Raw genomic sequence first — 23487 nt, forward strand, 5'->3', positions numbered from 1 at the left:
GTCCAGTGGTTAGGACTCTGCACTTCTTCCACTGCAGGGGGCACAGGTTCGACCTCTGGTTGGGGAACTAAGATCCACATGATGCACAGCCTGGCCAAAATAAAAAAAGGAAAAAAGGCCCCATATTGTATGATTTCAATGTCCAGAATAGGCAAATCTTTAGAGACAGAAAGATTAGTGGTTTCGCAGGAATCGGAGGGGAGGGAAAGAGGAATGGCTGCTTAGTGGGTATGAGCTCTCCTCTGCTGGGTAATGCAAATGTTTTGGAACTCAATAGAGATGGTGGCTGCAAACATTGTGAAGGTACTAAATGCTACTGAATTGTTTACATATAAAATGGTTAATTTTATGTCGTGTGAGTTTCACCTCAAATGAAAAAGAAAAAAAAAAGACCTTTGGAAATTCTTGCCCAAGGATGTAATGTTTGGAGCAGCTGAGGCCTGCCATCCACCCCCCTTTTTTAAAAAAATTTTTGGTCGCACCACGGCATGCGGGGTCTCCCCCTGCAGTGGAAGCATGGAAGTCCCAGCTGAGTCCTTTTGTGAGGAAACAAGCTAAGGCCAAACCAGTACATTAAAGGATGGCCGAGTGGAAAGATGGAAAGAACCTGGGCTCAATTACATCATTGGCAAGTTCTGGGAACTCAATATCTGAACTTCTGATTATGCAAGACAGTAAATGCCCTCTTTACTTAAAGCCAGTTTGGGTTAGGTTTTTTATTACTGGCAGCCAAAAGGCTCCAAAGAAGGTTCTGAAAAATCAAGGCAAAGCTATTGATTTTATCCAAATGGGAGCAAGAATCACAAGACTAACAGTAGCCATGTTCGTGTGTCTCTCCCTGGAGAGAAAAGATAGCATAATGAGTTGCTACAGCTAAAGTGAAAGAAACAAACCTTTTCAGCTTGTAGGTAGACAGCTAATGATAAAGAATTCTCAAGTGCAGTTAAATCTCAGGGTTAGGTAAGGAATATGTGTATGTGCATGTGTGTGTGATCCCCAAGATGAACCCAGGTCTCATACCGTCTCAAGCCAATCTTGTATTTTAAAAACAGGGAAGGACTAGCTTTAGGTGCAATATGTAAATAATTATAGAATTGTCGGCTCTGAGGACTGCAGGCAAGATGCAATCACTAGCCACACCACTGAGTTTGTGTGGCTTCTCTCGGGATTTGAGAGCTTAGCATCGAACACTGAAATGTGACCAAACGTTGTGGAAAACTCATGCTCTCTGTGTGAAATGTCAACTCTATGCGGTGAAGGTGAGCACTTCCCTTTTCAAAGTCAGGTTGACTTTTCTGAATCACTAGGCTGTGACTGGGAGAAAGCAGAGGAAGATAGAAGTGGATCCCTCTCCATCCCCTTTCCCTCAATTTTCTGTGGTTCTGGAAAGTTCTGGCACCTGTTGGGCTGCACCCCACAGGCCAACAAGCCCTGTGCTTCCCCAGCTTCAAGAGTCTGGAGTCAGCTACAGATATATCAATGGTTCTATGGATGGGGGAACTTACACATCTGAAGCAAGGTCCTGGAGCGACACCCCACCTGTGCAGCGGTCGGTGGGCAGGACACGGTGGCCGTCTTCGCTCCTGGGGGGCAGAGGAGGTTACCAGTTATAGGAGAATTGACCTCACTTGGGCTTATTAGTTGCCAGGGAAACTAGCAGAGGGGCACGCCCCTCACCGCCCCTTTGATAAGAACAATCACTAGCTGGGGCCTGGGACAAGTAGTTAGGAAGGTCAGTCCTGTGCGTAGGGTGTAGGTGAAGCAGGCACTGGTCGGGCAGGGGATGGACAGAGAGCAAGAGAACAGCCATGGTCAGTGGCCTGATCATACACAGCCTGATACGTTTCCTGCCCTACTCCACAGACAGAAAGCTTTCACAAAAAGGATAATGCAGCTGGATGGGCTTTTATAAGGGCATTTAAGGGCTAATATTAGAGATTAATAATTGAAGTGTGGTTGGATTTGATCTTGCTCTTACTATATTTCTTGGCACTTAGTCCTAAGTCATTTCGTAATGTGTAAACTATTAAAATAAATGACTTAAGTCACCTACGGTAAAAACCTGTTTCACAGCTGATGGATTAAGGGACCTAGGTCCTTCACCCATGCTGATTAAGGTGCTATATTATATTTGTCTATAAATGTTGCAGGGCCTTAGCCATGATGGAAATTAATTAGGATGTATTCCTCTGAGAATCTCTAATAGGGATATGGAATTACCTTCCTCTCTGTCTTCATATCTTGGTTGTTTTTTTTTGACTCAGCTGGGATTTCATATATTCAATGGGTCTTCTCTCTAAAGAGGTGAGCTGTTTATTCAAGAAGTCTTGAATCGCCTGGAATGTGAGGTATTTCCAAAACAATGAGTAAGTGTGCTTAAATAAAAGGAAACAAAACACAGAATCCTGCGGACTTTCAGAGGGCTGCCAGGATGAGGACATTGAGTTAAATCTAAACTACTGCCAAGGTCCTTTGGACTCCGCTTATGAGCCAGCTGCAAAGAAAGGGAAAGGAAAGAGGAATAAAAAATTGTTTTTTGAGACTTGCCCTGCTGGTTACTTGTATCCACTTTTGAAAGCTGTTGATTCTTTAGCTTTTCTGTAGATTTAATGGGATAGTTACAGGAGATGGATGATGGTGAGAGTGGCACACCAATGTGAATGTACTTAGTGCCACTGAACTGTACAGTTAAATATGGTTAAAATAGTATATTTTATATCATGTGACTTTTACCACACACACACACACACACACACACACACACACACACACAAAATGGGATAGTTAAAATGCACATGAGATTGGGTAACACGGTCAAAGCCACAGGATCCAGAGCAGAGGGCTAGGTTCTGGTTTAGAAACCTGAAAAACTTAACTCTATAACCACCAAGGAGGAAAACACTAGTGAAACATACATTGTTTACTAATTAGAATCAGGGATGAAAATAAGTAAACAGTTAGCCATAAAAATCAGAAGTAGGTTGTCATCGCCTTTCAAAAGAATATGGTTCCTATATTATTCAGCCCTAAAAAGGAAGGTAATTCTGACATGTGTTACAACATGGATGCACCCAGAAACATTACGCTGAGTGAAATAAACCAGTCACAAAAGGACAAATACTATATGAGTCCATTTAACATGAGTTCCCTAGAGTAGTTAAATTCATAGAGACAAAAGTAGAATTGTGGTTACAAGGGGCTGGGGAAATGGGGAGTTATTGCTTAATGGGGACAGAGTTTTAGTTTTGCAAGATAGAAAATTCTGGAGCAGGATGGTGGGGATTGTTGCCAAACAGTGTGAAAGTATTTAATGCCACTGAACTGCACACTTTAAAATGGGTAAAATGGTAAATTTTATGTGTATTTTACCACAAATAAAATTTTTTCTTTAATGGAAAAAGAAGAAAGAACATAGTTCCTAATCTATACTGGGAATGTTCTGTGTCTTGATTTGGGTGTTTATTACATAGACACGTTGTCTTTGTGAAAATCCATTGCGATTTCCGTACTTTTCTGTACCTTAGTTTACTTCAGTTCAGTTTATAAGATGAGGGCTTCCCTCGTGGTGCAGTGGTTAAGAATCCGCCTGCCAATGCAGGGGACATGGGTTCGAGCCCTGGTCCAGGAAGATCCCACATGCCGCAGAGCAACCAAGCCGGTGCGCCACAACCACTGAGCCTGTGCTCTAGAGCCCGCAAGCCACAACTACTGAGCCCACGTGCCACAACTGCTAAAGCCGGCATGCCTAGAGCCCGTGCTCCGCAGCAAGAGAAGCCACTGCAGTAAGAAGCCCACGCACCGCAACGAAGAGTAGCCCCGCTTGCCGCAACTAGAGAAGCAGCAATGAAGACCCAGCGCAGCCAAAAAAATTAAAAAAAAAAAATTTATAGGATGATTGTGGGACTTCCCTGGCGGTCCAGTTGGTCAGGACTCTACGCTGTCACTGCTGAGGACCCGGGTTCGATCCCTGGTCAGGGAACTAGGATCCCACAAGCTGTGAGGTGCGGCCAAAAAAAAGAAAAAAAAGTATAAAATGATTGTTTCTTATCAGTGGCAAAGTAGAGAGCTCACTGTCACTTAAAGGAGTACACACTTTATCCAAAGGCAGAAGCAGTAGAATTTCAGGAGGCTGGAGTGGTTTGAAGTGTCCCCCCCTACTCCCCAACCACAATATACATGTCCACCTGGAACCTCAGAATGTGACCTTACTGGGGAATAGTGTCTTTGCAGATGTAATTAAGGTAAGGATTAAAATGAGATCCTACAGGATTAGGGTGGGCCCTAAATCCAATGACAAGTGTCCTTGTAAGAGACAGAAAAGGGGAATTCCCTGGCAGTCCAGTGGTTAGGACTCGGTGCTTTCACTGCCGGGCCCAGTTGGAGAAGTAAGATCCCACAAGCTGCACGGAGTTGCCATAAACAAACAAACAAACAAACAAACAAATAAATAAAAGACAGAAAAGGACAGAGAGACACATGGAGCGGGCCATGTGATGGTGGAGATAGAGACTGGAGTGAAGCTGTCACAAGCCAAGGAACACCTGGCACCACCAAAAGCTGGAAGAGGTAAGGAAGGATTTTCCATTAGAGACTTTGGAGGGAATGTGGTCTTGCTGACACCTTAATTTTGGACTTCTGGCCTCCAGAACCGTGGGAGAATAAGTTCCCGATGTCTTAAAGCACTCAGTTAGTGGTCATTTGTTATGGCAGCCCTAGAAAATGAATACAGAGATATTTGGGGCAAATAGAAGAGAAACTTGAGTTTTCTCCCACTGCCTTTCATACAACGCTCACCACTTACATTTTCTTTTCACTCTCGCTAAGCCCAGAAGTAAAAATGAAAATATAGAAAAATCCCACCAGTAAACTAGATTGAACCAAAAGCATGGAACTTTCTGAGAAAAGGTCACTCACTAATATATCAGCACGCAGAATGCAGAATTCTTTTTTTCTTTTTTTTTTTTTTGCGGTACGCGGGCCTCTCACTGTTGTGGCCTCTCCCGTTGTGGAGCACAGGCTCTGGACACGCAGGCCCAGTGGCCACGGCTCACGGGCCTAGCCGCTCTGCAGCATGTGGGATCTTCCTGGACCAGGGCATGAACCCGCGTCCCCTGCATCGGCAGGCAGACTCTCAACCACTGCGCCACCAGGGAGGCCCCTTTTTTCTTTTTTTTTTGGCCACGCCGCACGGCTTGTGGGATTTTAGTTCCCTGACCAGGGATTGAACCCAGGCCCTTGTCAGTGAGAGCATGGAGTCTTAACCACTGGACCACCAGGGAATTCCCCAGAATTCTTCTTCTTATTATTTTTTTAAATTTTGGTGAAGTGCAATTTATCAATTGTTTCATTTATGTCTACATTAACATTTTTTAAAATTTATTTATTTATTTATTTATTTTTGGCTGTGTTGAGTCTTCATTTCTGTGCGAGGGCTTTCTCTAGTTGCGGCGAGCGGGGGCCACTCTTCATCGTGGTGTGCGGGCCTCTAACTGTCGTGGCCTCTCTTGTTGCGGAGCACAGGCTCCAGACGCGCAGGCTCAGTAGTTGTGGCTCACGGGCTCTAGAGCGCAGACTCAGTAGTTGTGGCTCACGGGCCCAGTTGCTCCGTGGCATGTGGGATCTTCCCAGACCAGCGCTCGAACCCGTGGCCCCTGCATTGGCAGGCGGATTCTCAACCACGGAGCCACCAGGGAAGCCCCAGAATTCTTATTTTTACATGGCAAACTTATGAATGATTCAACTATTATAATCAATGTTGTATACTGTGGTTGGTTAAGAGTCATCTTAGAAAGAAAGAGATTGAAACACCAGCATATGCATTCATATCATTGGATGACAAAAGTTTGCCTAGATATTCTGGCTCCATGTGACCACAAACATCAGCAACTACAGGGCATGTAATATTGTGGGGTGGGAAGAAGAGGAAGAAAGTTTGTAAATTACCACTTCTCCTTCTGAGGTATGAAATACAGTACGGGTTATGAGTAACATCCTTTTCAGACTTAAAAAATCAAGTCTATATAAAGAACATTGGAAAAAATAAGTTGACAATAACCCTGGTTTTGAGATCATGCCATTTCTCCTGATTCATCATATTATTTCTTTGAATGCAAGGACTATCCTAACACTTCATATGTAGATGCATAGTCATATAAATAAGATATTCTCTTAAGTAATTCAAGGAACTTGGATACTGAGTAAATGTCATGTAATAAAGAATGAGTGGGAGTTAACTAGACAAAGAGAGAATGGGAGCAAAGACTTGAAACGGCATATGGTGTGTGCAGAGAATCGCTCCCAGCGACAAGACAGGGAGTGGAAAAAATCTGATCATAGAGTCTTAACTGATATCTTAAGAATGAGTAAGCCAAAAAAAAAAAAAATGAGTAAGCCAATATGTATACATATTGAAAATAATAAAAACCCCTCAAAGTATCAAGGTGGTTAAAAAGCTATAGGACAGGGCTTCCCTGGTGGCGCAGTGGTTGAGAGTCTGCCTGCCGATGCAGGGGACACGGGTTCGTGCCCCGGTCTGGGAAGATCCCACATGCCCACATGCCACGGAGTGGCTGGGCCCGTGAGCCATGGCCGCTGAGCCTGCGCGTCCAGAGCCTGTGCTCCGCAACGGGAGAGGCCACAACAGTGAGAGGCCTGCGTACTGCAAAAAAAAAAAAAAAAGCTATAGGACATAACAATATTATTTATAATAGCCAAAAGGTGGAAACAGCACAAATTTCCATCAATGGATAAGCAAAATGTGGTCTATCTATGCGATGGAATATTATTCCACCATGAAAAGGAATGAAGTACTGATACATGCTACAACATGGATGAACCTCATGGCCACTAAAGACCACATACTGTATGATTCCATTTACAGGAAATGTCCAGAATAGGCAATTCCATAGAGACAGAGAGTATATTAGTGGTTGCTTGTGGGCAGGTGGGGTTTGGGAGGGGGACTAGGGGGATGAGAGCTAAAAGGTATGGGGTTTCTTTTAGAGGTGATGGAAATGTTCTAAAATTGACTGTGGGGACTTCCCTGGTGGCGCAGTAGTTAAGAATCTGCCTGCCAATGCAGGGGACACGGGCTCGACCCTGGTCTAGGAAGATCCCACATGCTGCAGAGCAACTAAGCCCATGCGCCGCAACTACTGAGCCTGCACTCTAGAGCCCACGTGCCACAACTATTGAAGCCTGCGCGCTAGAGCCCCTGCTCTGCAACAAGAGAAGCCACTGCAATGAGAAGCCCACGCACCGCAACAAAGAGTAAACCCCACTCGCCACAACTAGAGAAAGCCCGCATGCAGCAACCAAGACCCAAGGCAGCCAAAAATAAATAAATAAATAAATAAATTTATATTTGTGAATATACTCAAAACTATTGAATAGTATACTTTAAATATGTGAATTTTATCGTGTGTGAACTATATCTCGATAAAACCTTTTTTTGTTTAAGCTGTAGGATTACTTACCAAGGGAAAGTCAGTTTAGAGGTTGTATTCTTTGGTCTTATGGATGTTGGAAGGAGAGTTCAAAAAGAGAAATTGCTAAAAAAAAAAAAAAAAGAAAGAGAAATTGCTCTAGAAATTTCTTTATTTCCTTTAGAAAACATTCAGCCTTGGTTGTTCTAGAAGCACAAGTTCTTGTTTTCTGGTTGCTTTTGAATATGTAAAGAGTGCCAGAAAGAAAAATAAAACCCACTTTGTAGCTCTCTAATCGTTTGTAAAGTTTATGGTAAGACTTAGCTGTTGTGAGTTAAGATTTAGAATCTTGCTGTGCATCTTGGTTAAGATCATACAGTGTGATGGCCACTGGACTCTGAGATATGCAGATACACTGTGGATTTAACTCATCCACAAATCTCAGGTGGAAAAGGGAGGGGAGATAAGCCAGAATGGAAGACAAGATGTTTGTCCTGGCATTTTTTCCCCCTTCATCAAGAGTATTGTAAGGTCTCCCACTAGGATGGTTAAAATTAAAAGGACTGATATACATGCACCCCAGTGTTCATTGCAGCACTATTCACAACAGCCAACACATGGAAGCAACCTAAATGTCCATCTACAGAGGAATGGATAAGGAAGATGTGGTACATATATACCATGGCATATTACTGAGCCATAAAAAAGAATGAAATAATGCCATTTGCAGCAACATGGATGGACCTAGTGATTATCATAATAAATGAAGTGTCAGACAAAGACAAATATATGGTATCACTCATATGTGGAATCTAATTTTTTTTTTCTTTGTGGTATGCGGGCCTCTCACTGCTGTGGCCTCTCCCGCCGCGGAGCACAGGCTCCGGACGCGCAGGCACAGTGGCCACGGCTCACGGGCCCAGCCACCCCACGGCATGTGGGATCTTCCCGGACCGGGGCACGAACCCGTGTCCCCTGCATCGGCAGGCGGACTCTCAACCACTGCGCCACCAGGGAATCCCTGGAATCTAATTATTTTAAAAATGATACAAATGAGCTTATTTACAAAACAGAAACAGACTTACAGATATTAAAAGAAAACTTATGATTACCAAAGGGGAAATGTGGATGGGAGGGATAAATCAGGAGCTTGAGATTAACATACGTACACTATTATATATAAGATAGATAACCAATAAGGACCTCCTGTATAGCTCAGGGAATTATACTCAGTATTCTGTGATAATCTATATGAGAAAAGAATCTGAAAAAGAATCAATATATGTATATGTATAATTGAATCACTTTGCTGTACACCTGAAACTAACACAACATTGTAAATCAACTATACTCCAATAAACATTTAAAAAAATAAAAATAAATTTAAAAAATAATAAAATTAAATTAAAATGACTGATGATTCCAAGTGTTGTCAAGGATGTGGGGCAAGCTCTCTCTCGCTGGTGGGAGTGTAGACGGTACAACCACTGTGGCAAGACTGTTTGGCAATATATATATATATATATATTTTTTTTTAAATTAATTATTTTATTAATTTATTTATTTTTGGCTGCGTTGGGTCTTTGTTGCTGCACGCGGGCTTTCTCTAGTTGTGGTGAGATGGGGCTACTCTTGGTTGCAGTGCATGGGCTTCTCATTGTGGTGGCTTCTCTTGTTGCGGAGCACAGGCTCTAGGCACGCGGGCTTCAGTAGTTGTGGCACACAGGCTCAGTAGTTGTGGCTTGTGGGCTCTAGAGAACAGACTCAGTAGTTGTGGAGCATGGGTTTAGTTGCTCCGCGGCATGTGGGATCTTCCCAGACCAGGGCTCAAACCCGTGTGCCCTGCATTGGCAGGCAGGTTCTTAACCACTGTGCCACCAGGGAAGCCCCTGAACTTAAGATTTATGTGCTTTATTGGATGTAACTTATACCTCAGTATTAAGAGTATTGCGAAGTAGGGACTTCCCGGGTGGTCCAGTGGGTAAGACTCCGCGCTCCCAACGCAGGGGGCCCAGGTTCGATCCCTGGTCAGGGAACTTGATCCCAAATGCCACAACTGAGATCCTGCGTGCTGCAACAGGGACCCCACAAAACCAAAATCAATCAATCAATCAATCAATCAAAAAGAGTATTGCAAAGTAAAGTCGTCTATCCCAGTAGTTTCCAAAACGGTGTGCACAGGACAATCCATTGGATATAGGAAGAAAGTATTAGCATTTCTATTTTTTATTTCCTCTTTTTAAAAACTTAACTATATTTGATTTATAATACTGTGTTAGTTTCAGGTGTACAGCTTCAGGTTCTTTTCCATTGTAGGTTATTACAAGATATTGAATATTGTTCCTATTTCTTCTTTTCAAAATCTCTACAAAAGAATACACATTGGGAGTATATATTCAGAATTTTTTACTGAAGGACATGCAATAAAAAACTTTGGTGGTAGAGCACTAGTCTACTATACCTAGGGCACCAACATTCAACAAAAAAGGAACACGTTGGTTACCTTAAGCACCTTTGTATGCTTGCTTAGCTACTCCCCCCTGGATGGATGTGATCACCAAAACTATTTAGTCTTATTCTCTTACTTAAAGAAAACTTGTCAAAAACTACCCAAGGGAGGGATCCGATGTGTTTACATAAGCACAGCAAGTAGATTCCAAATTTCTGGGCCCCAGAAGAAACAGCAGAAAGAAGACTAAATATCCTACATGCTGTCAGACCACCTTTTCCATCCTTGAGAAGGGCAAGCAGCGCCTTGCTAATTAAATTCTCTACTCCAACTAGTCAAAGGAATGACTATTGAGCCACCTCATGAAAAGTCAGAGATGATGAAAGACTGTGCATGAGTCATGAAAATTAAATATAATGTCTTTACTTATTTAATTGTTGCTAAATTCCTCCCCACCTTTTTTTTTTTTTGGTTATGTGTAATGAGGTTCCTTCATTTGTTCATGTGACCATGAAACATTCGAGGAAGGAAATTTACCCTGAAAAATGGGTAGCCAAAGTTCATTTATCTCATACATATATATTAAGAGTCTACTACATGAGGCATGGCTCTAAGGTTTCGGGACAAAATAATGAATGGTGAAACAATCATAAAGAAGGCGACAAAGATCATTTTGAACAGTTTTGTGAAGGAAGTACATACGTTCATGCCCTAGCAAGTGACTGGGATGGGGAGACACTGGCCAGAGAAAAGGGGAGAGTGGTAGGAACTGAGGCCAGAAAGGTAGGTGGGCTGGATCTACTTCTAAGCCATGGTATGGATGGGCAGGTAGCACTGAGCTGTAACAGATCCACCTTTTAAATCCTGTGGTTTAAAAAATGTGACCCTTGGGCTTCCCTGGTGGCGCAGTGGTTGAGAGTCCGCCTGCCGATGCAGGGGACACAGGTTCGTGCCCCGGTCCGGGAAGATCCCACATGCCACAGAGCGGCTAGGCCCGTGAGCCATGGCCGCTGAGCCTGCGCGTCCGGAGCCTGTGCTCCGCAGTGGGAGAGGCCACAACAGTGAGAGGCCCGTGTACTGCAAAAAAAAAAAAAAAAAAAAAAAAAAATGTGACCCTCCACAGGGGTTGCCTTTTTTGGGTAGATGTACTGAAAGGAGAACATTTTTAGAGAAAATCTTCCTAGAGAGTGTTGACAAAAAAAATTAATCAATTGTCAATCTAAAAAAGAAATGAAAAATTTTACTTGAGCCAACCTGAGGATTATAAGTCGGGGGAGTGTCTCAGAGAGCTCTGAGGACGGCTCCCAAGAGGTAAGGGGGGAGGTTAGTATAGATGTGATTTTGGTGAAGGGGTGCGTGCAATCAAGCACACATCTTGATAGAAGGTTGCTGCTGCTCACCAGGGGGAGACATCTTAGTGGTTTTAGTGCTTTTCTAAGTATGGGAAGATGCAAGAAACCGGGTTCACAAAATCCTCTCCTGAAAATATGTGGGGACCAGTTCTGCCAGTTTTCCCAGAGCACAAAGTGACTCATCCCCATCCTTTCAGGAGGTGTTGTAGGTCAGTGACTACAGCAGCTAATGACTAGATTCCCGTAGAACCGGATGGTGGGCACCATTCTTTATTTTACAAACCCTTCCTTTCAGTCTTAATTGCAACCAAGGTTTGGGAGGCATTTCGTGACCAATTTGTCTCATGGCACTAGGAATGTGCATTCCCAGGTCAGGTGGGGATTTTGTTGATGGGCCACTCAGTGTGCTATTACTGGACTAGGCTCTGTTAACTGTAACCAAAGGCCTCTGGACCACCTGTCTTACTGGTCTGTTATGGTCCAGGAAATGGTTCCTTCTTGTTGTTTCTTCCCATATCTAGAGCTACACTATTACTATCATTGATCTTATAGAACTATATTTTGGATCATTTCAAGTCATCTAGTCATCATTAATTTTTTTAAAAATTTATTTATTTTATTTTTTATTTCTTTTTGGCACATTGGGTCTTCGTTGCTGCATGTGGGCTTTCTCTAGTTGCAGCGAATAGGGGCTGCTCTTTGTTGCAGTGCATGGGCTTCTCATTGTGGTGGCTTCTCTTGTTGCAGAACATGGGCTCTAGGTGTGCGAGCTTCAGTAGTTGTGGCACGTGGGCTTCAGTAGTTGTGGCACGTGGGCTTCAGTAGTCGTGGCACGTGGGTTTCAGTATTTGTGGCTCTCAGGCTCTAGAGTGCAAGCTCAGTAGTTGTGGCGCATGGGCTCAGTTGCTCCCTGGCATGTGGGGTCTTCCCGGACCAGGGCTTGAACCCGTGTCCCCTACATTGGCAGGCAGATTCTTAACCACTGTGCCACAAGGGAAGCCCTGGAATCATTAATTTTTTTTTTTTTTTTTTTTTTTTTTTTTTTGCGGTACGCGGGCCTCTCACTGCTGTGGCATCTCCCGTTGCGGAGCACAGGCTCCGGACGTGCAGGCTCAGCGGCCATGGCTCACGGGCCCAGCCGCTCCGTGGCATGTGGGATCCTCTCAGACCGGGGCATGAACCCGTGTCCCCTGCATCGGCAGGCGGACTCTCAACCACTGTGCCACCAGGGAAGCCCAGTAATCATTAATTTTATCTGAGGTCCAGTCACACATTTGGTAATGCAAGAAACAATAATCTTGTAAAATAGGCAGAATATAAGAAATATAGCTAGGGCTTCCCTGGTGGCTCAGTGGTTAAGAACCCACCTGCCAATGCAGGGTTCAAGCCCTGGTCTGGGAAGATCCCACATGCCGCGGAGCAACTGAGCCTGTGCGCCACAACTACTGAGCCTGCGCTCTAGAGTTCGTGAGTCACAACTACTGAGCCCACGTGCCGCAACTACTGAAGCCCATGCGCCTAGAGCCCGTGCTCTGCAACAAGAGATGCCGCAGTGAGAAGCCCACGCACCGCAATGAAGAGTAGACCCCGCTCGTCACAACTAGAGAAAGCCCACGCACAGCAATGAAGACCCAGCACAGCCAATAAATAAATAAATAAATAAATAAATGAAAGATTAAGGGGAAAAAAAGGAAGAAATATAGCTAGTAACATTAGTAGTCATAAGTATTTTAGCTAAGAACTTTCATTACGTGCAGCCCAGTATCTCCCCAGGTTGTCTGACCAGTCTGTTCTGCACCAACGTTCTTTTTTCTTTTTAAAAAATATTTATTTATTTGGCTGCATCGGGTCTTAGTTGCAGCACGAGGGATCTCTAGTTGCAGCGCACAAGCCCTGTGGCATGTGGAATTTTAGTTCCCCTACCAGGGATCGAACCCGTGTCCCCTGCATTGGAAGGCAGATTCTTAACCACTGGACCATCAGGGAAGTCCCTGCACCAATCTTTATAAGGGAACCAATATATTGGTATTTTACATAGTGCTCAAAGATGTCTGCACATGCAAGGCGAGTGGTAGCTCATTGTGACCTGTTACAGGACTATGAAAGGAATGGCATCTTCTAAGGCAGTGGTCCCCAACCTTTGTGACACCAAGGACTGGTTTTGTGGAAGACAATTTTTCTACGGATGGGGGTGGATGGTTCAGGAGGCAATGCGAGCAGTGGGGAGCAGCAGATGAAGCTTTGCTCGCTCGTCTGCCACTCACCTCCTGTTGTGCAGCCCTGTTCCTAACAGGCTGTGGATCGCTATTGGTCCACGGCCCAGGGGTTGGGGACCCTGGTTCTAAGGAGTTACATGGCTGGTGCTAGAAGAAAAATTGAGCTTTATGGTTGTGCAGGTATTTCTGCCATAGGGGAGGTCTGGTTATGCATAATGCAGATGCACAATGCACACTAGAGAGAAGAGGCCAAAACAAGCAGAGAAAAAGTTTTAAGTTTTTCTTGTCTTAAAATGCGAAATTTTTTTTTTTTGGCCATGCCACACTGCATGCGGGATCTTAGTTCCCCAACCAGGAATCGAACCTGCGCCCCATGCAGTGGAAGCGCAGAGTCTTAAGCACTGAACTGCCAGGGAAATCCCATAATGTGCACTTTTATTTCATCAAGATCTTTGTTTCTAATTTGAGCAAAGGTGCCAGTGTGCCTCAGTTGGCAACTTGGATTTTATGTCGAGTGACAGTGGTGAGCCAGTAAAAAGAGTGAAGCAGGACAAGATGAGATCGGGCTTATGTTTTAAGAATATACTTAGGGAAGGGGACGGAGAATGGCTGTATGGAGACAAGAGTGGAAAGATAAAAACGATCATGGCTAATAAAAATATAATAAATATAACAACAAAAAGTATCCTGGCTAATTATGTATTTGAACTTAAATTCAAATATATTTATATTCCATAAAGCTACTTCTTCGGCATATCAAAAGCTAACCCGTTACCCATCAGAACTGTGCATGTCTGTTAATCTTGCAACAATTTATTTGATAAATTTTCCTAATCTAAAATTATTTTGTTTTGAGGGATAATTGACATATAACATTAGTTTCAGGTGTACAACAAAATGAGTCAATATTTGTATATACAATGAAGTGATCACCACAATAAATCTAGTTAACATCCAGAGCTTTATTCTGAACAATGAAACCAGTGTTAAGTCCGGGAAAGAACTCCTTTTTTAGCGCAGCTTGAGTCCGTGAAGCCGGAACGTTCACTTCCATTTGTTACGTTCTAGTGCCACCACTTGACCCTTTCATTCCTTGCACATTTATGTCCAAGACTATAACCACAGGCTCTACTTGTGATCTCAGGCTTATAATTACAGTTTTCTTAAGGTTCAATCACATAGATATTAAAGAAATACAAATGTAAATACTGAGACACTATTTTCACCTATCAAATCAGCAAAAAGTTTTAAGAAGTATCATTGCCAGGACTTCCCTGGTGATGCAGTGGTTAAGAAGAATCCACCTGTCTGGGCCTCCCTGGTGGCGCAAGTGGTTGAGAGTCCGCCTGACGATGCAGGGGATACGGGTTCGTGCCCCGGTCTGGGAGGATCCCATATGCCGCGGAGCGGCTGGGCCCGTGAGCCACGGCCGCTGAGCCTGCGCGTCCGGAGCCTGTGCTCCGCAACGGGGGAGGCCACAACAGTGAGAGGCCCGCATACCGCAAAAAAAAAAAAAAAAAAAGAAGAATCCACCTGTCAATGCAGGGGACATGGGTTCGATCTCTGGTCCGGGAAGATCCCACATGCCGCGGAGCAACTAAGCCCATGTGCCGCAAGTGCTGAAGCCCGTGCGCCTAGAGCCTGTGCTTTGCAACAAGAGAAACTACCGCAATGAGAAGCCCGTGCACCGCAACGAAGAGTAGCCCCTGCTCGCCGCAACTAGAGAAAGCCTGTGTGCAGCAATGAAGACCCAACGCAGCCAAAAGTAAATAAATTAAATAAATTTTTTTTTAAAAGTATGATCACCCAACGTTGGGGAGGACAGTAAAGCAGACATTCATGTTTCTGGTAGGAATAGGCTTTTGTGAAGACCTTTTGAAATGCATGCAGTTTGGCAATTTGCATCCAGTCTTTAAAATGTTCTTCTGAGAGTTCCCTGGCGGTCCAGTGGTTAGGGCTCTGAGCTTCCACTGCAAGGGGCACGGGTTCAATCTCAGGTTAGGGAACTAAGAGCCCGCAAGCCACTCGGCATGGTAAAAAAAAAAAAAATCCTTTATTCCCTTTGATCTGGTGAATCTGTTCCTGGGAATGTATCTTACGGAAATAACTCCAAATAAGGAAAAAGCTTTGTGGAAAATATTGGTGTAAATTTCCAGAAGAGAGCAAGTGGATGACCATCTAAACCTACTGCAAGTAGGAGGTTTACAAACGAGGGGATTAAGGCTTTGAGGCGTTATATAACTTGTCCAGGATCACACAGCTAGTAGGTGATAGAGCCAGAGGTCAACCCAGACTTGTTTGTTATCCAAAACCCATGTTTTTAGTCATATTACGTTGTTTCCTGTACAGAAATAATATTTTTCTCAACAGGCAAAGCAAAGGCAAACAAATTCTAGCATTATCAAATTCAGTTTCTTCACAAGTAGAGCAAAAGACTACACAGGCAGGATAGAGGTGTGAGTGACGTTTCTGTGTGCTGGGTCCCGGCTGCAGGCTCTCAACTCCGCGCTGCCCTTGCAGGCCAGCTTCCACCCTGCCCTGTCCTGCCGGGGACTTACAGCCTGCAGACTGCATCTCCCAGACCCCTTGCCAGATGGCTTCTGTTCATTCCTGCTATTTCTTGGCACTGGCACGAGAATCAGGAGGCTGGAGAAAGCAAAACGCCGCCTCTTTTCCCTTCTGGAGGCGGCAGCACTAACCGAGGGCGACCAAGTGCTGCGTGGGCAGCAGTGCCGGGGGGAGGAGGCTCAGCCTCCGGAACCGCAGCACCCGAGCTCCGAGGCAAAGCAGCTTCCTTTTCTCTTTCTTTAATTAATTAACTGTTTATTTAATTTAATTTTTACTTTTGGCCGCGTTGGGTCTTAGATGCGGCACACAGGATCTTCGTTGAGGCGTGCAGGATCTTTTTGTTGAGGTGCACTGGCTCTTTGCTGCAGCTCGCGGGCTTCTCATTGTGACGCGCAGGTTTTCTCTTCTCTAGTTTTGGCACACAGGCTCCAGGGCACGTGGGCTCTGTAGTTGTGGTACAGCGGGCTCCAGAGCACATGGGCTCTCTAGTTGAGGCATGCAAGCTCAGTAGTTGCAGCATGCAGCCTTAGTTGCCCTGCAGCATGTGGGACCTTAGTTCCCTGACCAGGGATCGAACCTGCATCCCCTGCATTGGAAGGTGGATTCTTTACCACTGGACCACCAGGGAAGTCTCAAAGCAGCTTCTGATGTTAGGCGAACAGCCCCTTCCCTTCAGTTTCTCCAGCGCCCCCTCTTCATCTCCCTTTTGCCTTTCAGTCCTCTTGACAGCTTTGAAACCAATGCCTGACACTGAGTCCTTCTCTGCTTCAACTAGCTAGAGTGGTTTTTGTATTTCTGGCTGGCCACTGACGGATACGCTCTGCAGCAAAGATTATATACATATTTACTAGAATGATGTTAAAAAGACTGATATTCTTATTTATATAGATGGAAGAAACAGGATATAAGTAGTTGCTTTTCTTATGGGGGGAGCAAAAAACTTTCCTTCATACAGAGTGCAAAAAACTAATAGTCTTTACAAGTTACACACGTAACTGGCAAAGAAAACATTTATTAATTTGTGACATGAATTCTTTATGAGGCAGTTATGCTATTATTAAGCATCTTAGTTATTACTTCTCGAGGAACATCTGACAATAGCTACTGTACACAGATTGCACAATTTAAAAACTGTAATAAATAGGGTCAGCTGATAACAGATTCCAAACTTCCTCTTATTCTTCTTGAAAAAACTTTTGATGATCTACTATGATCCATTAAAAAACACCTAAATGGGAAGAAACACAGAAGCATTTTTATGAGTGTCACTTAGTTTTTTAAATAGAAAATGGTTTGATAAACTATAGAACTTAAGCCCTTAACTATATTGCTAAAAATCTACGTATGAGATTATTTTGCATTTTAGAGAGATATGATTGGAGAAAAACAGATACATTTTAAGGGCCACAAATCTGTCTCCTGAATCAATATTCTCCCTTTTTGAAAAAAGTAATCTTATGCCATTGAGCACAACAGACTGGAAGTGGAGAAGGGAAGTTATAAATGGATGTTAACAAAATGCAGGCTTATTTTAATGTGACTGATCTGGACCAAGGGAAGAAAAAAAACCGCTAATAACTTAATTATGTCCACTAAAACTACCAAAACATGATCAAAATTAAAATTTTTACCTTATATTTAAGTTCAGAACAGGAATAAAAGTGATTTACGTGCATATTTTATACACAAAAACATTTGGAAGAACGTACACCAAATTGTTAACAATGATCTTATCTCTGGTTTCTGAGATTTCAAGTTATCAGTTTTCTTGTTATTATTTTTGCTCTTCCAGATTTTTTTTTTAAAAAATTATCTATCTATCTATCTATTTATTTATTTGGCTGCATTGGGCCTTAGTTGTGGCATTCAGGATCTTTCGTCATGGTGCACAGGCTTCTCTGTAGTTGTGGCACGTGAGCTGCAGAGTGCACGGGCTCCATAGCTGTGGTGTGGCCTTAGTTGCCCCGTGGCATGTGGGATCTTAGTTCCCCGACCAGGGATCCAACTGGCATCCCCTGCATTGGAAGGCGGATTCTCAACCGCTGGACCACCAGGGAAGTTCCGCTCTTCCAGATTTCCTTTTGTTTTTCTATAGTGAAGGTATATGTCTTAGCTAATTAAAGAAGTAATAAAAGCAATGGATACTCCAGCACAACATTAATCAATGCCCTTTAAAATTTAGTTTGTCGGGGAGTTCCCTGGGGGTCCAGTGGTTAGGACTCTGCCCTTTCACTGCTGTGGGCCAGGGTTCAATCCCTGGTTGGGGAACTAAGATCCCTCAAGCCACACGGTGTGGCCAAAAATTAAATAAATAAACCCAAGAGTGGAACCTAGGCCTCTTGATTCCTGGTCTGGGACTCTCTCATACAAAAAGTGAAATATAAAAATACACGCAGTCACGCATAAAAATACATTTATCTCTACAACAGGTTGGCTCAATCTTAAGACCCTAGAAATAAAAATCGTGTCAGGTTAGAACCCAGTAACTCTGGGCCAGATTTACCTTCAGAGTTTCACAGGGAGTGGCTTCTGGTGGCACAGGTTTCCCACAATGCTTGTAATATTCAGTTATAAAGATTGAAGCTTCATCTAAACTATGGAATCAGAAAGAAGAAGAGGGGTGTGAGGAAAATGTGGGAGTGATAAATACGTTTGCCCTGTCCACTGTGGTGATGGCTTCACAGGTGTAGAGACATATCAAAATTTATCAAGTGACATACTTGAAGTATGTGCAGTTGATTATATATATCAATTTTACCTCAAAAAATACTACTTGTTCATAAATAACAACCTGTAATTATGGTTGGATCACAAGTGGTAAACAAGCAGAAAGAAATCCATGGCACGGCACTGAGAAAGTGACACCTCCAGGGATCAGCACAGTTAGACCAAATGTAGGGATGGACCCAGAAACATTTCAGTCCTGACTAAGCTTTCCCTTTCTTCTGTGTCGGCCCATTTCTCCCTTCTTTTTACTTTCCAAATCCCCTCTGAACCCTATCCCAAGAAGCATACTGTTTCTAAATTTGTGGATGCTGGAAAATTAGATAACCAAGCTCAGCAAAAATTATGTTACATATAGCTATTGATTCTTTGGTCAAGTGTCTAAGGAGTAAAGTTGTAATGAAGGGTTTTAGAGCAGGACTATTTTGGGAGGACAGGCAGCTTGATTAATTGTCTGATTCCAAGTTCATGTTCTAAGAGATTGAATTACAAGACAACAAACCTCTTAGTATGTGTTAGTAGCAAGGTATGTGTAACATAGTGATGCTACAGCTTAATTATTTGGAGCCTTTAATTACAATCAAATAGCTTTACGATTATTTGACATTTTCCTCCAAAATAAAGATAAATTTTAAGGAAATTCTACATTAATTTGTTTTTTAAAAAATTTTATTAACTTACCTTAACTCATTTGCCAAATAGTTTACTAGTTCAGTGACGTTGTTGGTATTCATCATGTGTGATTTCAACACTGGGAAGTATTTTGTCTTTGCCAAAATCCCAAACTCCTTCTTATCTATGATATTATTCAGGACCAGACTTCTAACCTGTAGAATGACAGGTATCATCACACGCAAAATGTGTTAGATGCCATGTCATCCTATTCAATACCAAAACATTGCTGACAATTAGAAGTTAAATTATCATCGCATCGTGACTAAGCCTCCTCTTTGAGGGGGTGGGCAGGGGGACTGCTTTGGTCCATTTCAGTATACAGTGAATAAATAAAAAGTTGTTGTTAAGCACTTTGGGACTTTTTGCAAGGAAAACCGTCCACAATGACAAGTATTGAAGGCTACAGATTTTCCACTGAGTGGAGCACTAAATAAACAAGACAGCCAGGGTCCCTGACTTTTAAAAATTTAATGAGGCTTTAATGAAAGCAAAATAATTATATATATTAACAAACAGATCGAGATGGTAAGTTTTCAGCTTAATCTTGGTTTGGGGAAAATTTATTACCTTCTACTACCAAGTTTTTCATAACAAAAGGGAGAGGAAATTGCCTCTTACTTGATGTGAAAACCCTGCCAGCTGGCCAGTATTCATATGTTCCTCTAACTGCTGTAAAATGATCTGAGGGTCACAGGAGCGCAAAAAATTCTAGAGAAAAAAATCAAAACATAATTAATGGAAAAGTATAATTACTACTAATTTCTGTCAAACCTGGGAGGTTTTCATTTTTAAATTTGAAATATCATAAAGCATATCTACTATAGGAAAAAAACCACCTCTATCAACAACAAAATTATTGAAATAAGGAAAAAAAGCATTTTACAAATAACTATTCCAACAGCAAAGAGGTGCTTGATAAGCGTTTTGTCATTCTAAGTGCCAAAAGGAATCTATTTAAATACTAACACTCTGAAAAGCATCAATGGATGAGTTTAAGAAGTCAAAAAGGAACAAAGTCAAAGACAGGCACAGATGGCTCTGAAAAAATGCAATGAATAGAGCAAGTGAGAAATAAAAATTATGTGTGCTCATTTATATAGATCTCTATGTACTGGCTTCTCTACCCGTGGGGAAATAATTGTAAAACATTTCCAAATGCTTTGTTCTATTTATTCTATAGTATAAAGGGGATGGGAGTTATATTTTTAAAAGTTCTATCCTCAGAATGCTCGTGGTGCCTTTGTTAGACACCCACACACAACCTGACTCTTCTCTCTTTTATCTCCCACATCTAATCACCAAGTAAAGCTGCATCTTTCCCACCTGGATCATTTTCCTCGCCACCACCCTATTTTGGGTACTTATCCCCTCAGGCTTCCCCTGCCTAGCCACAGGGTTGTTGGATAATTCCTATTCAAATGCAATGATTCCCAGGAGTTTCACTTCCTGCCCCCTCTCTCCTCTGATCAGGCCCACGTGGATTATTCCTTCCAAAATACTGCCTGATCATTTCACTTTATTCTGGCAGGAAAATTCACTGTTCCCCACTGATAAGGAATAAGGTGCAAACTCCTCTTCGGGCATCCCCCAGACCAACCTTCATCTGTCTCTCAGTCTTGCTTCCCAGCAGACGCCCACACAAACCTTCCACCCCACTCACGCTTTACAGGTTTGGTGAAAAGAAAGTGGAACCTTTTGCAGGGGACATGCAGCATGAGACCTTCCACACCCTTGGCAGCCCCAGAGGAACAATTTGCAAGATACCTTTATTTCCTGGTGCCTTTTTTCCGAGTGGGGCATGAGCATTAGACAGGCTAATGCAAAAGCCGGAAGCTCTAACTGGACATACTGCCTGGCCACTCTGATCAGGTCAAGATCATCTGAAACTGGACATCTTCAAGACAGCACGTTAATTAGTTAATAACCTGTCATATTCACTAGATTATAATGGCCTTCCTAGTTTTCCACAGTGGTTACAGTAATTTTAAACATTAAAATGCTGGTGCATAACGTATGCCTAGTAATGAGTAGCTTGAGCCTTTTATGACATCCTTCATGGAATAAAAGACTTGATCTACAGGAACACAGACTCCTGACTGCAGCTATAATTGTGTCTGAGAGTCTGTACGTGGCTAAAGACGAACACTTAGAAGACTCAAAATCCATGAGACAACACTGTATGATGTACGGTAGTCACAAAAGGTGCTTCTCTGCTCACATTAAAACTGGGTACAAAGTTTCGGGAATGCAGGTTGAATACAAGTTCACTAGTTGCACTGCATGTGGAAAGTAGACATTGTAAAAATAATAGAGATATTTTATTTTCAAGTTGAGTGGTATGCTTAACTTCCCCCCAAAAAGGAATTACTCATAGGAACGTTTATTAGAAAGGAATTTTATAAGCAGCAACACTGATTTTGAGGGGTAGGAAAACAAGTATTTTACTTACTCTAGGACAGCGATGAGACTCTCACAACAATCTGAAAGCTGACTGGGGCTTAAAGGACAAGAGGCTGAAAACAAAAAGCAACAATAATGTGTCTATACACAAAACTATAAAATGCTACTGTCAGTGTGTCGGGGAGAGGGGAGAGAAAGATACCTGAAAGTAGCGGTATCTGAACCACGCGCTGCCAGGCTCTGCTGAAGTAGGGAACCTGCGGAAACAAGTTTATTAAAGAATTCATGTCTGGGATCTTACGAACCTCTATTCTGCAGTCACAGAACTATATACACTTAGAGCTTATATTCTTGATGTTAAGACCAAAATTGTAAGTTGATATCTCCCAGTTCTAGATCATTAAGATTCTAGGAGAATTTTCGTCATAACTGTATATTTCAGGATATTAACATATAATCCTGGCTGATTCATTATTATTAATTTTGCTCTGCAAAATACCCTTATTTATTTATATTTGAAAAAACTGAAGTATAGTTGATTTACAATATTATATGCATAGTGATTCAGTATTTTTACAGATTATACTCCACTGAAAGTTATTATAAGATAATGGCTATAATTCCTTGTGCTATATACTATATCCTTGTTGCTTATCTGTTTCATATGTAGTAGTTTGTATCTCTTCATCCCATATCCCTAATTTGCCACTCCCCGCTTCCCTCTTCCCTCTGGTAACCACTTGTTTGTTTTCTCTGTGAGTCTGTTTCTGTTTTACATACACACTCATTTGTATTATTTGTTTAGATTCCGCATATAAGTGATATCCTACAGTATTTGTCTTTCTCTATCTGACTTGCTTCATTAAGCATGTTACTGCAAATGGCAAAATTGTTTCTTTTTTTTTGCAGTACGCGGGCCTCTCACTGTTGTGGCCTGTCCCGTTGCGGAGCACAGGCTCCAGACGCGCAGGCTCAGCAGCCATGGCTCACGGGCCCAGCCACTCTGCAGCATGTGGGATCTTCCCGGACCGGGGCACGAACCCGTGTCCCCTGCATTGGCAGGTGGACTCTCAACCACTGCACCATCAGGGAAGCCCTGTATTCTTTTTTTTTGTTTTTATGGCTGGGTAGTATTACATTGTATCTATCTATCTACACCACAGCTTCTTTATCCACTCATCTGTTGGTGGGCATTTAGATTGCTTCTGTATCTTTGCTACTGTAAATATATAGTGTTGCTATGAACATTGGGGTCCATGTATCTTTCCACGATTCATTATTGTTGCATTTAGGGAAAAAGTGTCAGAACTCAATTCAGAAAACAAAATTTATACTAAGTCTATATATGTGCCAGACATTGTGCTAGGACCATAGGAAAGGCGGAAGGAGAGAAAGAATTTCAAAAAAGGAATAAGCCACCACATAAATTTCCATCAATAGGAGGAGTAGTTAAATAACTTATGATACATTTTATTCCACATTTTGGAGAACAATTAAGAGTTAAAAATAATGAAATACCTTAAAAGATTAAACATAGTTATTGTTAGACCCAATAATTCCACTCCTAGGTACACACTCAAGAGAAACAAAAACATATGTTCACTTATACACAAATGTTCACAGAGCAGCATTATTCATAATAACCAAAAAGTGGAACCAACCCAAATATCCATCAACTG

The 23487-nt window shown here is 42.5% G+C and overlaps 1 protein-coding gene across 3 annotated transcripts in view; it reads right to left on the reverse strand.

Annotated features, from left to right (window-relative positions):
• Window positions 1-23487, reverse strand: part of KNTC1 (kinetochore associated 1) — an 86785-nt gene continuing 63298 nt past the window's right edge. Inside the window, exons 58-66 of one of the 3 annotated variants that reach the window (XR_009534482.1) lie at window positions 22011-22065; window positions 21858-21921; window positions 21173-21302; window positions 20027-20116; window positions 19415-19560; window positions 18513-18603; window positions 2221-2336; window positions 1506-1583; window positions 1-90 (exon numbers count right to left, since the gene is read on the reverse strand). Coding sequence is in view for 2 of the 3 variants with exons in the window: in XM_060118250.1 (XP_059974233.1) it covers window positions 7491-7550; window positions 18513-18603; window positions 19415-19560; window positions 20027-20116; window positions 21173-21302; window positions 21858-21921; window positions 22011-22065 (636 nt within the window). In the remaining variant the exon portion in view is untranslated. Of the gene's footprint in view, window positions 91-1505; window positions 1584-2220; window positions 2337-7475; window positions 7551-14383; window positions 17238-18512; window positions 18604-19414; window positions 19561-20026; window positions 20117-21172; window positions 21303-21857; window positions 21922-22010; window positions 22066-23487 lie in introns of those variants that run through there. The other 2 variants (XM_060118250.1, XM_060118252.1) reach the window with 2 other exon arrangements.

Source organism: Mesoplodon densirostris, chromosome 15 (assembly GCF_025265405.1).
Source record: "Mesoplodon densirostris isolate mMesDen1 chromosome 15, mMesDen1 primary haplotype, whole genome shotgun sequence".
Classification (NCBI taxonomy): domain Eukaryota; kingdom Metazoa; phylum Chordata; class Mammalia; order Artiodactyla; family Ziphiidae; genus Mesoplodon; species Mesoplodon densirostris.